The sequence below is a fragment of the Rhamphochromis sp. 'chilingali' genome (genome assembly GCF_963969265.1).
Source record: "Rhamphochromis sp. 'chilingali' genome assembly, chromosome: 8".
In the NCBI taxonomy this organism is placed as follows: domain Eukaryota; kingdom Metazoa; phylum Chordata; class Actinopteri; order Cichliformes; family Cichlidae; genus Rhamphochromis; species Rhamphochromis sp. 'chilingali'.
This window is the reverse complement of record NC_137935.1, coordinates 4,874,759-4,895,750: the sequence shown is the minus strand read 5'-3', so window position 1 is coordinate 4,895,750 and position 20,992 is coordinate 4,874,759. Positions and strand designations below refer to the sequence as shown.

Here is a 20,992-nt window from a genome sequence, read left to right as displayed (position 1 = left end):
ATTTGCAGCTAAGAAAAACGACAGTTTTACCTCAAGATTTCAACCTCTGCATTTAGGTTCAAAATGTTTCGCTCTTACTTTCTGTTTATGATTAAAGAGAAATCAAGTTGAACAACTTTTAAGTAACTTTAGAGCTTCTTCCTCTTATTTTACTTTTTAAAAAGTGCAATTTATAATCAAAACACAGGAAAATTGTACCACAGTAAATAGATTGAAGAAATTTCCTTTTTAAAAAACAGAAGCACAGCTGATAAATATGATGCTTTTTCTTTATGTACTATTTTGTGTAAATTCTATAGCAAGAGAACAGAGTTGTGTAAATGGTGCCAGGAGTCCATCCAGGTCGTGTGGCTGAAACTACAGCAAAACTCTGGAAAAGTCTATTTGCCTTTTGTCCACTTGAGTCTCCGGGAGTATTAAGCTAAGCTGTTAAAGTTAATCTTCATTTTCAGGCCCTCCCCTCCTTTATTTATTTTTAAATCCTTAACGTGTCTTACAGGATTTCAACATTAAGGAGAAAGAACTGAAAGGGAGTGTGGCTGTTAGCTCCTGGAAGCAAAGCTGTTATTAGAGAATCTGTCTCAACAGGCAAATCATCAGAAAGTGAAAATAAATCATTTCAATCAAACACAAAGAAGGAAACATTGTTTCAGATTTAAACAGCTAGCGGCAGTCTTAGATTTGGCGATATTTAACAGTTCCCAAACTAAGACCTTAACTTTATTAATTATAAATGTGTTATTTATGTTAAGTGTTACTGAAACACTTCCACGCTCTGTGTGCGACACAAACACATCATTTCACACAACAGTAACTGTTGTATAAGCGTCCGTGTGCTTTGCTGTCGTCACCACAGAAGCGGTTTTGTTTGTTTTCGGACCTTTGAAGGGTGTCAAGACAACTGGGTGCTCCACAGAGGCAACTACACCTAAAACAGACTTCACTTTCCCTCCAGTTGATGGAAAACTAGGAGGCTGAGAGGAGGCCCTTTGAGAGCAGAGAGGAAGCAGGAGGCAGCAAGTGTGTGTGTGTGTGTGTGTGTGTGTGTGTGTGTGTGTGTGTGTGTGTGTGTGTGTGTGTGGTTACACAGGTTTTTCATGTGTAACAAAGTGTTGATTTAATGGTAAAAAGAATAAAAGCAGCCTAATTAAATACTTCTAGAACAGTGGTGATCTTTCCCTCAAAGCAGCAGAAAGTAAACACACTTTATATCTCAATATTTAAGACAACATTTTGGATTTTAAGCATGTGGCTAAGTCATTTTGTCTGCAACCCACAGCAAATCTGTTCATCAGTTTATACCGCCATCTTATGGACAACAGATGTTACTTCCATCGGTGACCTCCGACACCAAAGGCTGCATGCATTTGGATTTGTTTGGCATTTATTAGCAGGAAGCTCCAACAGTTATGGATGGACCTGCATGCGAGCATTACCAAAGATGGGGTTTGATCCAGATCTGCATCCTGGAATATTTTTGGAAGGAATCTTTATCACGAGATGGTTCGAGATTGGGCGTATTAGATCAAATCTTTGAAAAAGTATCCGATTAGTTTAATGCCCAAAGGGAGAAATCAGTTTGATGTTCTCAAAAATATCAGAAACTATCGGCATATCCCGGAGCAGGGAGACGTGTGCAGTCCTGTTCGTGTGCTCAGTAAACCGGTGATAACACAACAGCAGAGGATATTTGTGTGGTCGAGGATATAAAACTATGAACTGAAGATATCTCACGAGCACAGTTTCATCTGGAGATGTAATCTTTAATCGATTAAGTCATGAAACATCGCTTCCCTCGTCCCTTATTTCATAAACATTTATACGGACAGCACTTAATCGCTCATCTTAGACCGTTTCACGTTGTCTCACTTATGGACCTGCGTTAAGCCAGATGATTTTCTCCAGTTTAAATGATGAGCATGTTAGTCAGCAGGAACAGCCCTAGTCTTGTAAGCTCTTTCCTCTTCAAGACTCAGTTCATGGCTGGTGTGGAGGTTTCAGTTTCAGAGAACTTCCATTAGCAGCTAATCGATAAGAAAAATCACTCAGATTACACAAAGTGCTGCTTAAACACAACTAAAGGCAACACACCCACTCACAATAATCTTACAAGCTTCTCCACACATGTCCACACACACACACACACACACACACACACACACACACACACACACACACACACTAGAGCCTCCTTCTCTCAGTTCAGCTCAGATAACATGAAAAAAAACAAAGTTATAAACTATCGAGATAAATTTAATTCAGTTATTTTCATTTTCTCCCTTTTCCCTCTATTTTTATTAGACATTACAATAATGAATGTTTAATTATTTACTTTTACTTTATTTATTTTTTTTATATATAGCATTTACTTAAATCACCAAGCACATTTTTTCCTTCACAATTCTGAATTTTCAATCTATTTTAAAATACTCTGATATGCTACAAATTGTAGAAGTGCATTAATGATACAGGACACTTAAAACTGCATGTTTTTATCCCATGTCAGGCCTCGTATCTAACGTGTTTAAAATAAATATTAATATTCTGCAGCTGCTTTTTTGTGAGTTTTGCTGTAAAAACTTCATTAAAATCAACCTGACTGGAAATAAGAGCTGAAACATCATTTTATGACTGAGGATGGCGTCAGACAGGAGCATGCTGTCTTCACAGTGCTCGACGATGCACCAAATCATTCCTACCTGTAACACCTGGATCATCCTCACTCACTGTTTAGTTTCGCACATACTGCAGTTTATATTTTTCTATATTTCACACTCACACTTGAGCACCTTTAACAAATGAAATTTCCCCTTTGGATTAATAAATGTCAGACTTCTGGATTATTATTATTTGTTGTTGCAACAGTTTAGGCCTTTATTTAAGAGCCCTCTAGAAAAGCCCCCGTGTGCCTCACAACAGCCACGGCTGCATTGTATCCTGGGAGTTGGATGCCACAGGAGTGTGGGACCAATGCCTTCTCTCTCCTATAAAGCCTTTCCCACCACGTCTATAAAAATCTCTGGAATGAGTGCAGCTTTTGTTCTTCCTTCTCTCACCTTCTGCCATAGAGCTTCTCTGGAGGCCAGACTGGAGCAGGCGGCTACGAACCAGCAGTTTCCCAGCTGACCTTGGTGCAGGTCATGAGCGCTGATGCCGTCCACAAACAGATGGGGGTCGCTGGTCAACTCCTGGAACAGCAAAGATGAGACAAATCATTGTTGATAAACTAATTTTCTTCCTTAGAGGCATTACATACACTCAAAACTCTGTAACTGATTACTCATAAAATCGGACCCACAGGCAGCTGTACAGGAACCATCACGGCCCCTGTAAAGTTAATACTTATCCTCATCTTCTTATTTACAGGCACAATTAATCCACTTCTAACCGTATTATAATTTAATCCAGGTTTGAATCTTTTTATACTGTCTATTTTATTGCAGTGTCTCTCTGGAAAACAGCAGGCGGATGTGGTCAGGACAGCTGCCAGGTGTGGATGAACGTAAAGCGGGGCGTTACCCGGAGCACTCGGTCAAACATCATAATGTAAATACAGAGTAAAATCACTCCCCGATTAACTACAAGTCTCTTCTGAGGGTTCAAAGCCAAACAAACCACAGAGGCAGACTAACGGGACGGCAGCCAAATGATAGAGGTGGGATAAACCAGAGCACACGCCCAGGAAGACCACTAACTGTATGTAGAGACAAATGTACACATGGCTCCACAAAGTTAGCCTCTCAGGGTCTTATATCTGGTGTAGAATGGATTAAAAACAGTATGTTTGTGTACTGCAGATCTGAGCAGAGCCAGCCCACGGCAGGAAGAAAGCTTTACTGTGTGCATTCTCCAAATTAAAGGCCACTTTTAGTGCATATAGCTACTATACATGCACAGACAGTAAAGATCCAGTGTTTCCCTAAGACTGTATTTGAGATGATGGAAGAGGAGAAAGATGGAGGATGTATATGTGTTTGCTCTCTGGGACAAGAGATAACAGGTCTAATATTCAGCTCCATTTCCAGTCAGCTCTCCATCCTGTGGGCTGACTGCAGTTTGACTACAGATGGTGGTCCTTGGTCTGCTTTGCAGCCTCAGCATAGTTGAATGCAACTCTCCACCTTCTGCAGGTGCTGGGTAGAGATCCAGTCACAGAGAGGTAAGAACCTCTCCCGGAAACAGACAGTATAAAAGATGAATGTCGCCCTCCAGGTCTGAAAAGTGAAGCCAGTGCAGAAGTGCCTTAAAAAACAGCATTCTTTTTAATGGCCACCAGGGGGAGACTCTTCTGGTCCCCAACAGACTTTGGTGGCGCTGAAGTCGATGTTGAAATGAGCCTCAGCTGCCTCTCTCTCTGTGACGTCAGTAAACACGATCCTGAGGAGTTTGAGATCATACTAAATAAAGCATGATGGTCATTTAGTTAATTATGATTATTATTAGAGTCAGAGTTTATAAACCAAGAGTTATGATTGATAGCTTGTTAGCCAATGAGCACGTCCCTCGGATTCACTGCCAGAGCTAGCCTTCCCCTGTCGCGCCTGGTTTCAAAACACCAAGATAGCGATGCTGAAAACGCTCCACACTCTCATAAAAGGGCACGGTGTGATATCAGGTTCCTTTATTTGTACCCGTAAGAGGATTTAACCTGCAGCAGGTGAGTCATCCATACAAACTCAAAAGAGATAATATCAATTAAAAATAAAAAAAAAAATTAAAAAAAAGAGTCAAAGGAGCTTGCAAAGAAAAGCGTCTGGACTTCTTTAAGTTGCTTGAAGACGTTTCACCTCTTAATAAACCTAGTGGGAGTTTCCCCCCACAGAGGGACAAAAGGACCCCCTGATGATCCTCTAATCGCCTGAGCCAAGGTGGGAAACTGGGTGTGGGTCCCAATCAGCCAGAGTTTCGGGTGTGTTCATTGTGAAACCTGGCCCCACCTTATCATGCGAATTCCTGAGGTCAGCTGGCCCAGGATGTGAGTGGGCGTTAAGGCGTCTGGGAAGGGATCTCAAAACTGGATTATAGATGGCAGAGAGTTGGTGTCGTAAACCACCGCTTCTGTTCAAAGATGGTCGCTCACAGTGGACATAGATGGCTTCTTTCACTCCTCTTTCAAACCATCTGTCCTCTCTGTCCAAAATGTGAACATTGGCATCCTCGAAAGAGTGTCCTTTATCCTTAAGATGCAGATGGACTGCTGAGTCTTGTCCTGTGGAGGTGGCTCTTCTGTGTTGTGCCATGCGCTTGTGAAGTGGCTGTTTGGTCTCTCCGATGTAGAGGTTTGGGCATTCCTCGCTGCACTGTACAGCATACACCACATTGTTAAGTTTGTGTTTTGGCGTTTTGTCTTTCGGGTGAACCAGTTTCTGTCTGAGCGTGTTGCTGGGTCTGAAATACACCGGGATGTCATGCTTGGAGAAAACTCTCCTGAGTTTCTCTGATACACCGGCTACATAGGGGATGACAATGTTGTTGCGTCTGTCCTTCTTATCCTCCCTCGCTGGTGTCTGGTCTTCTTTTCTGTGCCTCTTTGCTGACTTTAAAAACGCCCATTTAGGATAGCCGCACGTTTTGAGTGCTTCCTTTACATGTGTGTGTTCCTTCTTTTTTCCTTCAGGCTTAGAGGGAACATGTTCTGCCCGGTGGTGTAGGGTCCTAATTACCCCAAGTTTGTGTTCCAGAGGGTGATGGGAGTCAAAGAGGAGGTACTGGTCCGTGTGTGTGGGCTTCCGGTAAACTTCGATGTAGAGGTTGCCGTTCTCTTCAATGTGCACAGCGCAGTCCAGGAAAGGCAAACAGTCGTCCTTTGTGTCTTCCCTGGTGAACTTGATGTTCTTATCCACAGCGTTAATGTGCGCAGTGAAGGATTCCACTTCTTGTGTCTTGATTTTGACCCAGGTGTCGTCTACATATCTGTACCAGTGGCTGGGTACTCTTCCTTTGAAAGAGCCAAGAGCCTTCCTTTCCACTTCCTCCATGTAAAGGTTGGCTACAATAGGTGACACGGGGGAGCCCATGGCACAGCCATGTTTTTGTCTGTAGAAACCCTCGTTGTATTTGGAATATGTAGTGGTGAGGCAGAGGTCTAACAGTGTGCAGGTCTGATCGGGTGTGAAGTTGGTCCTGTCTTCCAAGGAGCTGTCTTCTTGTAGTCGTTTTCTGACAGTCTCCACGGCCTCCGTGGTGGGTATGCAAGTGAAGAGAGAGACTACGTCAAAGGACACCATGGTTTCATCTGGATCCAGGGTAAGTTTCTGGACCTTGTCGGTGAAGTCGGTGGAGTTCTTGATGTGGTGTGGGGTGTTCCCCACGAGAGGTGCAAGGATGGTAGCAAGGTGTTTAGCAATGTTGTAAGTGGCTGAGTTTATGCTGCTCATGGGTCTGAGTGGGACAGCTTCTTTGTGGATTTTAGGAAGTCCGTAAATGTAGGGTATGGCATCCCCTGGGTAAAGGCGGTGATATGTAAGCCGGTCAGTGATTTTGTCCTTCTCAAGGTCTTGAAGGCAAGCTATAACTTTCTTTTTGTAGCTGCTTGTGGGGTCTCACTTTCAGGTTTCATAGGTATTGTTGTCACTGAGGAGAGTAGTGATCTTTGTGTGGTAATCTGTAGTGTTTAGGACCACGGTGCATCTTCCCTTATCAGCTGGTAAAATAGTGATGTTGTGGTCTTTGCTCAGGGAAGCGACGGCCTTCTTTTCTTGTAATGTGAGGTTGGGACTCTCCGCCATTTGACCTTAGAACTGAAGAAGCTTCTCAGATGAGAGGTGAAACATCTTCAAGCAACTTAAAGAAGTCCAGACGCTTTTCTTTGCAAGCTCCTTAGACTACGATGACCTGGATGACTGAGAACCCTCACAGAAATTTAAAAAAAAAAAAAAAAAAAAAAAAAAAAAAGAGAGATAAAAGAAAAAGAAAAATGGGAGAAGTTTTCTTTAATGATGAATCTAAAAGTGCTTTTAATACACAGTTAACACTGTCAAATGGTTAATTTCAAATATGAACTTTACTCTAAAAGTAAGAGCACTGTGAGAAATTCAAAGAGTGAAAAAATAGTTCCTTCTTCACTTTTGCATCACTGCAGGACACAAAATGTCTCAGGGATCAAAGTCCTCACTTTGACGCTTTAATGCACCACAGCTTCATCTTTATACGAACTCTGCTGCTCTTCCACTGCAGCACGAGCCGTGCTTTAGCATTTTTCCATTAAGCTGTAAATCTATGACATCATACCGATTTGCCCGAAACATCAACACATACTGGCGTGTACAAAATTATCTGGGCGGTGTTCCTCGTCTGTATCTCCCGATTCGATCACTGACGCAGACGGAAACATTTCTAATTTACGATTCAAAGATGAACTTTGAATCACTAAATAACCTTTGATATGTAACTGCCTTACCCAACGACCGCGACCATCATTATCTGCATGTCAACATAATATTAACACGCCATGAACCACCTCCTCGCCATCCTTATCATTCCACACACCTCATCGCCTACATGAACAATAATTTACTTCCACACGCTTTCAATTAAAACTGCTTGTTAAATCCTGAGTGCTGCAGCGCTTCTTTTCGACTCCACGTGGAGTTCAAACATGGACTAGAAATGTGAGCAGAAACCTTCAGGTCACTTGCCTACGTCTGTATCATCTGTTTATAGAAGTTAGCAGTGCAGGAGCCATTTTTGATTCGTGTTTCACCTCTAGCCACCAAACGCTGCTTCTCCATCTTAACTTGTGTATTTGTGCATTTACTTCATGCATTCAGGAGAATTAGAGGTAAAAAAAAAAAAAAAGCTTACAACCATGTAACATGCAGGATGCTGGACAAGCGAACTATTCTGATTTTAAACTAATGATTTCTTTTATTTAACTTATTACCTCATTATTAACATTTCTTTAGTTCAAAGCTAAATTGTTAAACAGAAATTTGGAAAGTGAAGCAAGTATCAGTCAATAAGCCTCTCAGTGGCATTTTAAAGACATTAACATACTCACAATGAATAAAAGCAGTATGAGAGATCCACATCAGAAATGTTTATGAAAAAAGAAAATGCTGGCAAATTATAGTGCTGTAAACTCCAGTGTAGAAAGGTCAGTAAAAGCCACAGACTGTATCTAAAGGATGTAAAGACAGCTTTGGACGCTTGGTGGTTCGATCGCTGGCTGTTCCAGTCTGCATGCCAAAGTATTCTTGGGTAGAAGTAGAAAAGTACTATACAAGAACCAATCCATTTACCAAAGCCTGGAAACATGACGATGAGGTGGTGTCAACAGGTGTTAGCTAACAGGGAGGGGACACAACAGCGAGAACATAACACTACAAAAAGAAACAAGTCAAACTGACCGAAACAAACAGACTGACAAAAACAGTAAACAGGAAATGACTTGGCACAAACTCGACATTTAGTCACCACCATGTGACCACACCTGAGCCGTAAGCACTAGCTAGCTTGGTTAACGAGTGGCATCCGTAGCCCATAAGCACAGACACAGAAAGCTGTTGATTAGTGATAAATAACAAACAAAAAATAAATAAATAAATAAATAAATACTCATTATCATTTAAAACTGATGCACAAACTTTTTACACAGGAAGCAAAAATAATAATTTCACCAACAGCACAAACTCAGTCGACAGATCCACTTTGTTATACCTGCTTAGCATCAGCACCTTTATCAAAGCAGCCACAGCAGATGATTTGACAGACAGCTCAGCCCTCCCAGAGCTGAAGCTGAAAACTATCCACAGAAACCAAAGCTAGTTTTTGTACCAGGTCGTGAACTTGTTTATTTCTGCTCTGAAGTGAGACATTTTAATATGGGACTGACCCGTTCTGTTGAACACAGCCTCAAGTGGACGTTAGAGGAACTGCAGGCTGGGGCACTTCACTTTTTTTAACCCTCGAGGTTGCTGCCTTATAGAGCTTGAAATAATAAGCTCTTGATATGATCACTGGTTTAAATATACAGCTGTCTTTTGAGTGCTGGAGCTGAAGCATTGATATTGAGTGCTAAAGTTTCACGAGACACCACAGAGAAGTCAGGGTTAAGTTTAGGGTGTAACCAAAGAAATATTTCCCTTATCTCTCCACTCCCTGAACAAATCAATAATATTGATCAAATGCTTTAAGTGCTCTGTTTAATAATTTAGCATGAATAATTAACAGTAAAAGCATACGCAATACACAGAAATCACTCTTTCATAGTGTATATACACTACAAGCCTAGAGGAAGACAGAAAATTACACATTTAATCAAATAAGACTCAATGAGAAGCACTTAAAGAGCAGTGCATTTAGATTTTATGCAGGTCAAGGAAAAAAAAAAAAAAAAAAAAAAAAATCACAAGACAAGAAAGAAATGAATCTTTTGACTCAGCATTATTAACGTGAAAAGCCGAGCACGGATTCTGTACACAGCAGCAGAGCGAGGCTGGAAATCTGTTAAGCAACAATTCCATTACGAGCACGATGTTCAGCCAGCATCTGAACTTAAACAGCTGCTGTTCCACTGCATAAAGCTTTCCTAAGGTGCAGTGGGGCTGACTCAAAGCCTCTGACAAGAGGCACTTTTGCAGTTTAAGGATCCTAAACAAATCCAACATGGAATTAAGGCAACATTTGACATTTATCCACCACATTACAAAAGTAATAATAGGTCTATAAAAAAACGTTGTTCACTTTTAAATGATCCTCATTATCTCATACTCTGTCTTGGTGAAGCCCCTCAGTTCATTTAATCTGAAACAAGCTGTTTTAACTCCTTCCCTTTAAGCCAACTGTCTTCTGATTTGCTGCTTCTTGAAAACAGAAGGTTTTAACAATGGGTGGGTGGAGCTTCTGTGCTCAGTCACATATGTGAGATGACCATAAATAAGGAAATATAAATTCTCACAAGCAAAAACTGTATGAAGCTAACGGTTACGCCTTTTCTTCATTAGCAGAAACCTGCAACGAGTAAAATGGCTGCGCACAAATCACCACCGTGGTCCAATGATGAGGTGCAGACAACCACCCTGAGATAACGGTAGCCGAGTAAACTTGTATTAAATTGGCTCTAGAGAAAATCATCAGACACTTGGCACACTTAGCTTGATAAAGCTACCTCCTAAATCAGAGCAAGCTAATGTCTCAGTCACACGAGTAAAAACAGGAAAGCTGTACTGATTTTTTTCACATTCTGGAGAGCTTGAGCGTTTTGAACACTCTCGGTCACTTCTGATCGTAAGGTGATTCCACAGGTTGCCTGATCGGACTCAACCTTCCTGCAAACAGTCGCAGTGTGACCTGGACTGACTTCAGTCACGCAGAGAAGTTGTTGGAGGTTTGCAAATAACTGCCTGTGGATGAGGAATACAGAGTTCGTCACGTAACGTTAAAGGTATGTGCCTTTTTCCACGTCACGCTGTGCGCCACGTTATCGTTTACAGGAGATGAATTACAGAATAACAGTATTTTGTCTCTATCTGCCAATCTGACTATCTTCAGGTTTTACACGCTTACATACACACACGCAGTTACTGTCCCTCTATTTAGAAAGGCAGAGGCGTCACGGTGTGATTATTTTACGTGTAGTTGTTTTTTTCCTGTGTAATAATATTCAACATTGCTATCAATGCATTTTTCAATCCCTCTGCAAAATAGGTTTAAAAACATAAACAGCTGGGATACTGTTTGTCCGTGATTTGAACCGAGGGAACAAATCGTGGCAGGATCAGCCTGATATTATTCGTATCCCGCTGTAACTTTACTGTATAAAGAGCTAACATCTCCAAAATGTCAGGAGTAGTTAGTCATTACAACAAGTGTTTGTGAACTAAAAATCAAGTATGTGGGATGCTGTTTGTCCGTGATTTGGAGAGCCCAGCGCGTGCTCTCGATGCAGGGAAAACCAATCCTGCAGGGAGACCTACCTCGGCACCTGTGCAGGTGAAGCCAAAGGGAAGACATGCTTCACCATATTTTCTAGTCTTTGGCTTAGAATGAAGTTGGTTTGGAAACATATTCAGCGATGCTTCATCTCCTGCTTTGCGTTTGTGTGGGCGCCCCGTGCTAGCAGCGTCCAAGCGTCGTTTTGTTTTTTCCCCTTTTCATGCCGCGCCCCCCCCTGCAATGGCTCTGCGCCCCCCCTAGGGGGCAGGCCCCACACTTTGGGAAGGTCTGACGTAGCACATCATTATATACCAGCTAGCCCAACTTCAGTAACCCTACAAACGTCACTGCTGTTTAGTTTCCTGTCTTCATTTATGTTGGAAGTGACAGCAGAGCTGCACGTATGAATTTTTTCAGAAATCTCTCAGTCAGAACATGCTACATCATGTTTAGGTAACTAGCAAAACTAGCGAGCTAACTTCCTGCTAACTTCTAACTCCGTTAAATGTAATAAATTCTGTTTTCACGAATGCCTGGATGTTAAACTTCATAGTTACACCTGGTAAAGCAGCAACGCTGATCGTTTTATTAAAGATGAAAGAATGTAGACAGTTTTTAACTCTCAGTGAAGCTGTGTGTTCGTTTGACTTTGGGACCTGAAGAAGACAGAGTTTAGGACCCAGATTACTCCCAGATTTACGAGCACCTTAGTCCGACAAATACGGTAATAACGACGGCCTGCTTGCATGTTCTACAAAAAAAAATGTGTTTTGTTTTGTATCTGACGGACAAACACCAAACCAGTGAAGTTGCACCATTTTTAAAAACCAATTCTGGTTCATCCGTTTCACTCAACAATCTGCTTTTCCCCTTTGAAAACAAAGGCACTGCGCATGCACGTTTTACCCATATTCTATCTCAATATTTCATTTTCTTATCGTTGCCTAACATTGTCGGGCGACCGTGGCTCAGGGGGTTGGGAATCGCATCTGTAACTGGAAGGTCGCCAGTTCGATCCCTGGGCTCTCTCCTGGTCGTTGTGTCCCTGGGCAAGACACTTTACCCTACTTGCCTACTGGTGTTGGCCAGAGGGGCCGATGGCGCGATATGGCAGCCTCACTTCTGTCAGTCTGCCCCAGGGCAGCTGTGGCTACAACCGTAGCTTGCCTCCACCAGTGTATGAATGTGAGAGTGAATGAATAGTGGTATTGTAAAGCGCTTTGGATGCCTTGAAAAGCGCTATATACATGTAAATCCAATCCATCATTGTACCGGTATTACCGTGAACGGTATAATATGGCCCAGCCCTAGTCACAGTTGTATTTAACAGGAACAGTTCAGTCAAAAGCTTCACAGAAGGTGCTTTTTGCTCAGGGTGAGTGTGAAGACGACCAGTTGTAAAGCACTTCACACCGGTCACAATACAAAAGTAAATTCAAGTTCCTTTTGTTCAGTAACTACCAGAAACTGCTTACAACATGAACACACACACACGCACACACACACACACACACAACTCCTTGCTGTTGGCTTGAAATTCCATGAATTCCTCTCCCATTCAGCCGCTTTAACCTCTCCTCTCTTTATATGGAGCCTTGTCTCATGATCACCGCCGCCATTCCCAGCCTACTGCCTCTGTCCGTCTCCACCGTGAATAAACAGCTGACCCTTCGTCTCTGATGTATCACTAACTCTCCACCTTCTTTGAGTTTACTGTGTTCTTCTTTCACACAGGCATAAAATAAGAGCTCTACAAAAGATCGCCAGCGCGGATGATTATGCAGCTGATCCCACTGAGCTGTAAAAGATGGAAACAAGCAGCAAACACTGAGAACTGCAGTTCCTCTAGTGGCCACTTGAGGCTGCCTTTATAAGAAACTCAGTCCCCATAGCTCCCATGTTAAAATGACCACCTTTTCAGCAGAAATAAACATGTTTAAAGTGTGTGACTAAAAGCAGGGCTGGCCTCTATGGATAGTTTCCCCTTTTATAACGACTCTGTGAGGGCTTATTCTCTTTTATACCTCATCTCGGGGTTATATGAGCAGCTGTAGCTGATATTTAAAGACACTGAAACAGACCTCACAACCATGTTTGATTTCTGGCCTGTTACGTGATACAAACCATCAAAGAAAATATATTTTTTAAAATACTGCTAACCTGACTGATTTCACTTTGCAAAATATCATCTGTCATCATTATTATTATTTTCCACATGTATACAATACGTATCAGAATAATTGTGCAGCACTACTACTTCCCCTCTCGGTAAAACATTATTTTCACTCACATTTGGCCTTTTCCAGGTGACTCGCCCAATTTGATTTCGCTGGTAGAACAGAGACTGGTCGGAGGTGGGGAACAGAGGGTCTTCAAACAGAGTTCCTTTATGCTGGCACTGCCTCCTCAGAGCAGAGAAAGACTGACCCTCGTACGGCACCGCCATCCTCCTGCACAGAAACAAAATGCTTTACAATGAAGCACAAACAGCATTTACACGATATATAATTACTGACTCCTCACTATCAGAGGGCTGTGCTGTGAGGAAGGATAAGGGGTTTAATTAGTTAGCCTCCTATGAAGTGTTGGGAAATTTATCAGCATATGCAAAACATGAAAAGACTGGAAAACAGTATCACCATTGCATTCACTTGTAATTATGCCATGTCGTATTGACTCACAGGTTTGCTCCCTTCCCTTGCAGGCTTTGGTCTTACTGACCTTATTCCTCACTCACACACACACACACACACACACACACACACACACACACACACACACACACACACACACACACACACAGTCTGTGTAGCGTACTGAACCTCTTTATATTGTTCTAATATTACAGTTTTATGTGAAATGACTGTTCACACCATATGACCGTGGAATGGGGAATCGCAGCTTGACACATCCAATCAATAACCGCCTTCACTTACTGCACAGACAGATTGTTGATGTTACAGTAAGTGAATTCAGATAGTATCAAAAACATATCTGACTATGTTGAATTTCATTTCAACCACAACACATCAAATGAGTCTGTCTGAATTTAGAGGTCAGTCTAAAGGAAGAGACTTCACCATAATCTAATTACATGGACAATATATTTACCATCTGAGGCAAAACCAACTATTTAGCCACTATACAACCCTAAACCAACAGCAGCATGATTAGCATCACGAGTCATGTTTTAGGAGGGTGTGTGAGTGTGCAGGAAGGGCTGTATTCTTAATAAAACAAAAAACCTCTTATTAATGATAAAAAGCCATAACGACTGATTAATCTTCTATATTTCCCATTAAAACAGTCAGAGATTTCTAAGAAGCCTCAGTGTCTCCTGATCCTGTTCAAGGCCTCACACTGCACACAGAGCTGTGGATGAGGAGTAATAACAAGGGAGTACTTCTTTAAAACTCCTTAAACATGCACAACACACACACACACACAAGATAGTCAGATCATCACCAGTCATGTGACAGGATAGCAAACAGAAACTCGGGCGGTCATGTTTGACTACGGATCGGCAGCAAAGTAAATACACGATCAAAGTTTCATGCCTGTGTGAAAGTGTAGTGACATTAAAGCCTGATCTGACCAAAAACGTCCTAACAGCAGCTTCAGCTTCCTGTCAGATAAATAAAAAGTGAGACAAAAAGAGGAAGGGCTGTGATTTGTTTCCCAGGTGGAGAAACCAGAGGCCTGCTGAGCACTAAAGGAATATTTTTATTTTGTTTTCCAGGAACGGGATTGCATCCAGATTCAGAGTGACTCACTGAGGTTAGAGCATGTTTTCTCACACTGATCTACAGAGAAGGACTGACCACAGGACTTCAGCTGAAAGCATTCCTCAATTAAACACTGTATTCATTGCAGATGCTGCAGATGCCACTTAGTACTGCGATGTTCAGATATTCAGGATACATTAAAGGCAGATTTTTTTTGTTTTTAAAAAGTGACTACCAGGTAAAATAAGTCACTGTGGCAGGGCGTGGTTTGTGGCTCAGTTGCAGGGGAGGGGTGGATCAGTGGGTTCAGGGTGTGGTGTCAGGACAGGCTGATCAAAACAGGTGCTCTTCAACACCTGGTCATGCCTTCCCCATTTCCATAGGGTCACAGCTGTGTGCTTCGGGTCCTTTTTGTGTCACAGTGGTGCCGAAACCCAGGAGCTCATCGAGCCGGGGCATGGGATAAGCATCAAACTGTGACAGTCACCTTATTTATAAGGACACTCAGAAACAACTGTGCTGTACAGCTAAAAGAATACAATAAGAAAATCAATAAAACTGAAAACAACAAATAAAGTCATTAGAACTGAGTCGCATTAAAAGACTCAGACGCTAAACAACACGTACAGGCAGGACAATCAGCCTTCAAAACAATGCCACAGTTATGAAAACTGACATGCGCATGTCATGCATGTATGAAAATTACTGGACTGACATGAATCTACCTCTGCTCAGACTGAGCTCCCATGCAGACTCTTCACTGGAATCATCAGGCCCATTTGTAATGATATCACTGTCAAATAAGGCCAATAAACACGGAGATGATGCTGAACAGAGCAGAATAATGAGCGCGTGTGTTTCCCCCAACAAATTAGATTCCTGCTTGGTGGTCTGGTTCAATAAACACAGCCACAGAACGGATTTCCCGAATGATGCAGAAAACACTGAACAAGTGCACAGCCTCCGTTTTAGTTTACTTCCTGTTTTATTTGAAACTTGGCTCCTCCTTTGTGCTTTTCCCACTCGATGGAGTATTAGGGCCAGATTAAGAATAAAATATATTATCGACCATTTTGACACTAAAGTCGAAATCTCGGGATTAAAGTCGTAATTCTACTTTGAGAAAAAAACAACAGAAATCTTCACATTTAGATTTTTTCCCCTAAGAATACATGTTCAACGTTATTTTTGACTTTATTCTACAAAAGCAATCTAATTTTTTTTTCTAAATGTAGTCTAAACTCTGTTGTGCCTTAGCGCCTCTGTCAGGGCCGGCGTTTTATCTTACTCTCCCTCGTTTTTGTTTGTTACAAACTATTATTTCACCGGAGTTCATTCCCGTGTCTCAGGAGCTTTTGTTAAACGTCCCCGTTTCCTCCCGTCATCAGCACACAGAGTCCTCCTGCCAACATTTACTAACTACAAACTAAACGTGACACACTTATGGATGTAAAATGACTTTGATAAATCTCAAAACACTTTAAATATTTCAAGATTTAAACTGAAGACCTTTATATTCATGTGGACAAACATGAACATACAGTTAAGCCAAGTTCGCATGACGCGTGACAAAAAACAAAAAACAGTAAAACGACCAGTAAGACAAAAAGAATAAAGTTTGAGAAATATAAAAATACTGAACTTACATCATGCAAATAATAACTTTACATTTTTAGATCCTCTAACATGAACTTATTTATTGCTTTTTAAATGCAGCTGAAATGAACCTTTATTACTTGGGTTTTATCTGCAGAGCTTTTAAATTTCAGAAGCGCTTCTACAGAAAACGGCTCGTAAGACATCTGAAGGTTGAGCGAACGTAAGAATAAACATCAAATGTACGACAGAGTGAAAAAGAACAGCCAGTAAACATTTCTGAAGGGAAGCACGCAGACCCTGAGTGGATCTGAGCGAGCGTCTGTTTAGAAGAAACCACTGTGACCTTCTTCAGCAGCATTACTGAGCAATGACTCACTGCCTGATGGGAGGAGGGGGACGCTGCGATTTTCTGTGTCTCGTATTTACAGCCATTTTTAATAAGTCGTGGCAACTTAGTGGCACCAATAACAGATTGATCACCAATAAGATGGCGTCTCCACTGATTTGCATGAACAGTTGATTTGCAGTTATTTGACTTGAAGATGAAAGTAAAAAATGTTTCAATACTACTTTTGTTTCTGGGGGTCTGTCATTGTTCCTCAAAATGAATGTAGTTATATATAAGTTCCTGTTTTGAGGTGGTTTTCCTACGTGACTTCATCAAGTTTATTCAGATTTTATGAATGTAAATGTGTTAAAGAGACAGCACGTTGTTTCTAAGGACATTAAAATGTAAGGTGTGATGATATAAAGCAGAGGTGATGTACGTTTATATCCTGTTACGGTGGCAGACATTCACACTGAAGTGCAGAGTACACACCAGTACAGCTGTGCAATTAAATGTGAATTTGATTTACAACCTTGGCTTTCATTGAATATTTATATTAAACAGGATAATAAAGATAAATAATTATCGTGCTGCAGTTGGTATTGTAGTAATGCTCTCATTTCATCACATCCTCTTCCTGGTCCCTCCATAAAAATCTCAACCCAGCAGAATTTGAATTAATGGAAATCCTCTTAATTAAAAGAACAATTTTTCATGTGTAAGATAAATAACTAATCTCAGTGCTGATTGAAATAACCTATTATGATTTCTGCCATAAAGGAGCAACAAAAGTTTAGAGTCTCGGTTTCAGACCGTTTTCCCCCCCTACAGAAGCCCCACCCACCAGCTGTTCACACTTACCCTTTGTAAGTGGCATCCAATCAGAAGAAAGCTGGCTTATAAATCCTCTAAAATAACGTTGATGTCAAAAGAGGACATCAGTTTCCAACAATGGCGGCAGCTAGTTAGTGTTAATATTACTCTTATTATTCTTAAACGTTTAACATATTTTCAGGTGAGAATGTAGCTGTGTAAACCTCAAATATCTGCTCAGTTTATCAGGACACCGCATATTTTCAAAAGCGCTCCGACGTTTTCAGAGACGTCTGTTACCCACCAGCTCGATAGCTAGCCGGGGGCAAGGTCACTAGAGCCGGTGAGAACACCGGACTCCCGGCAAATCGTTTTCAAACCCACCGCCATCTTTCACTACTCAGGTTAAACGTATATAAGTCACTTAGATAAATTAAAAATGTTATTGTTTGGCGTTTTTTTTAGTATTTTATTTGTTCCTGAGTAAATCGGTTTGTCTGAGATTAAAGTTATAGTTTTTACACAGCTGAATAAACGTCAAGCAGACAGCTGATTATCAGAAGTGTGAGATGCTGGAGAATATACTCCGGTGTCCTGTTATATTTTAGATAGCAAGGAGTTTATTAAACTTCACCGAAACAATCTGCAAATTTCATTAAAATTGAATAAACTATCATCTTGTCTTTATTTTTAGTTAGCACCTTAAACACTTAAAGCTGTAAGCTAATGATAGTTATATAAGAGCAGATGCTGCTGGTGCAATAAGCTGTACGTTTTACATCCAATGGATGATGATCTGATTAGTCGACTAATCGCAAAAATAATCGGTGACTAGTGACTATCAAAATAATCGTTTGTGGCAGCCCTAGATCACGCCAATAAAACCAGTATAGCAAGACTTTATGAATCAGCAGATGGAGCTCATAACGCTTGAGGGGTCGTCCACTTTGGGCCAGTCGGTGCAACTTCGGGCTGAGTTTTATTAGATCACTGTGGCTCTGTGCACAGATTAATCTTTGTGCAGGCCCCCCAATCCCACACAGACATTCAAGCCCAGAGGTGCCACTATTGCTCACCTGGTTGAGCTGACACCATATACCAAAAGCTGGAGTTCGGTCCAGAGTACTTCCCAAGTGTCACTCCCCCTCAAGATAAATTGCTAAAAATAAATCTTAAAAAAAAAAAAAAAAAAAAAAAAAAAACCCAACTTGCCCTGTTTGGATTTATTTTTATCTGAATGGATTTATTTTCTATTGTTTTACATCTCTTTCATCTTTGTGCCTTTATTGTTTTATTCAGACTGCTATAAGGGCGTCTATTTAAAAGAGGGCTTGGGCTTTATCACCTACCCTGTTTACAAAAAGGTGGTAATAAACAGGTGAAAGAGTCAAACTATTTGTTTCACACAGAGGATGAAGTGAAGGGCTGCAAAAAAACTGAGTGCAACACATACAAGCATTCATTTGAACTACGAATAGTGCAAAGCTACTGTAAAAGAGCCCAAGAATAAAAATGTGGGCCGTACCTCATAACAAAACCCAATATTTATCAGATAACTGCAGGAGGCAAGGAAAGCTTTACAAATGCTCCCTAAGTCACCAATTACACCCTCTCAAACACACTCACACAGTCGACAGGAGCCTTTGAGTCACTCAGGTGAGGTCTAACAGACACTGATCGGACACCTGTCAGTCAAAACAGCCACGCTCCTAACTATATATATATTGAAATTCAAACAGGTGAGTTATTAACAAATCAACCCTCATTTTCAGGACTTTTATAGTGGAGAGCCAAAAATTAAAAAGTTGGTTTAGAGGTTTGGGGTTTTTCCTTTAATTTGTCACCCAATGGAATCTGCTAACCAATGCAATTTATTAAACTCAGACTTAAGAAGTCAATTTGTTGACAGGTTTATGCAAGAGGTGAAGGAAAGACAACATATTTCATTAGGTGTAGCGTCTGCAGCCGTTTCAGGACAAACACCTTAAAGACTCGAACACATCTGTTTACATCAGTCTGCTAATAACAGCTGCAGGTTGCTCGTCTTCCTCCTTCCAGCAGCTGTAAAGCTACTGTGCTGTGACGTGACTGGATTAACCCCTGGTATCTACAGACAGAGAGCTTTAACCATGGAGCAATAAGACCAATACCAGCCAGACATGGGTGTGGTTTTATGCGGGCACGAACACACAACGGATGTGTGACACAAACAGCCCAAAGCAGATGTTGAAACATCGCATGATGTGTGATATCATGTGACATCACAAAAATGCGTGTGGGGTGAAGAATTTTCACAATAATCTGCACCACAGTCCACCTGCCTCACTCTGCCTCAGATGAGATGACATTAATGAAGACTTTCGATGTTTACAGCTTTGTAAAGACACCCGGAGAGAGATTAAAATCAAACCGGAAACTCAAACGTTAACCATCAAAATGACTTACAATATCCCTAAACGTTTCTTTCGTTATTCTTGAAACTACACAACGCAAACACTTCTATTCTATTTTATCTTTTGTTTATAGTCGAGTCTTATACCACGAGCTACACTACTAAACCCATTCAAAATCTTGCAACAATTTTTAATCGTTGCCTTTATTTTGAAGGGCGCGCCGGATGTGTATGTGAAAGCTAGCTAGCTTAAAAGATGAAGTTTTGCTCGAAGTTTTTTTTATTATTCCTAAATCTTGTGATCTTAGTGAAGGCGAGGAAATCGAAAGCGTGAACAAATACAGAGAGCCCTTTGCTGTAGGGCAGCTCTGTAGCACAATATTCATCTTTTTCCAGCGTTTTCTTATTTTAACGCAGACTCCAACAGTTCTGCGTCCCGTTTGCTAAGGAAAAAAGCGGCAAATTTAATAAAATATATTTGCATGAAAAAACAACAACCCAAAAACTATTTAATAAGAGTTCCAGAGTGATTTACGACTGCAGACGTAACTGCATTTCAGCACCGAGTTAGCTGTAACTAATTATATTCACCTGGAAATGGTTGTGTTTTGGTTCGGGCTCCCTGGCTGCTTCACTCCGCGTCTCTCGCTCTTTTCACGGGTGGTTTTGGCGTGTTCTCCCTGCTGTCAGCTCGGTGATGTGAGGACGTTTCTTTTGGTTACTTTGCGACCCTAAAAATAAAAACCACACAGAAACAGGCAGGAGGAGCTTCTGCGCTGCTGCTGTCACACCGACCAGCCCGCCTTCACCGAGGGAGGAGATGCGTTCACGTACCGCTCAGACAAACCACTCCTCTCTCCTTTAATCATTTTTGGATTAAAGCGCTAAATCGAAGTAGAGATTGAGGAGGGGTGGCACATTTATGAGATAAAAACTTACAAATTAAACTTTACAAGCAAAGTTACAAGAAAAAAAAGACTGTTTTTAAAAAGCTAGCAATTTTACAAAAAATACAGAGAAAAAAAAAGAATTTGTCAACTTTACTTTGGAAAAAATGTTTATTTTTAAGAAAAAAGTACAAATATATTTAAAAAAAAACTGTAAAATTTACACAAAAATTATAAGGAATACCCTCCTAATTCTAATAAACTAACCAAACAAATAAAAAAAACCTGTTAACTTTACACAAAAAATCTTAACGCTGTAAACAAAACACAGAAATAACCATTAAAAACTGTGAAATTAAATCAAATTAAAACA

General features: G+C 41.0%; 1 protein-coding gene across 1 annotated transcript in view; it reads right to left on the bottom strand.

Moving 5' to 3' along the window:
• Nucleotides 1-20,540, bottom strand: part of LOC308401522 (calpain-5-like) — a 32,054-nt gene extending 11,514 nt beyond the window's left edge. The window contains exons 1-3 of the mRNA XM_080889782.1: nt 20,324-20,540; nt 13,166-13,325; nt 3,057-3,188 (exon numbers count right to left, since the gene is read on the bottom strand). Of these exons, the coding sequence (XP_080745908.1) occupies nt 3,057-3,188; nt 13,166-13,321 (288 nt within the window). The 5' untranslated portion in view covers nt 13,322-13,325; nt 20,324-20,540. The remainder of the gene's footprint in view (nt 1-3,056; nt 3,189-13,165; nt 13,326-20,323) is intronic.
• Nucleotides 20,541-20,992: the final 452 nt, after the last annotated feature.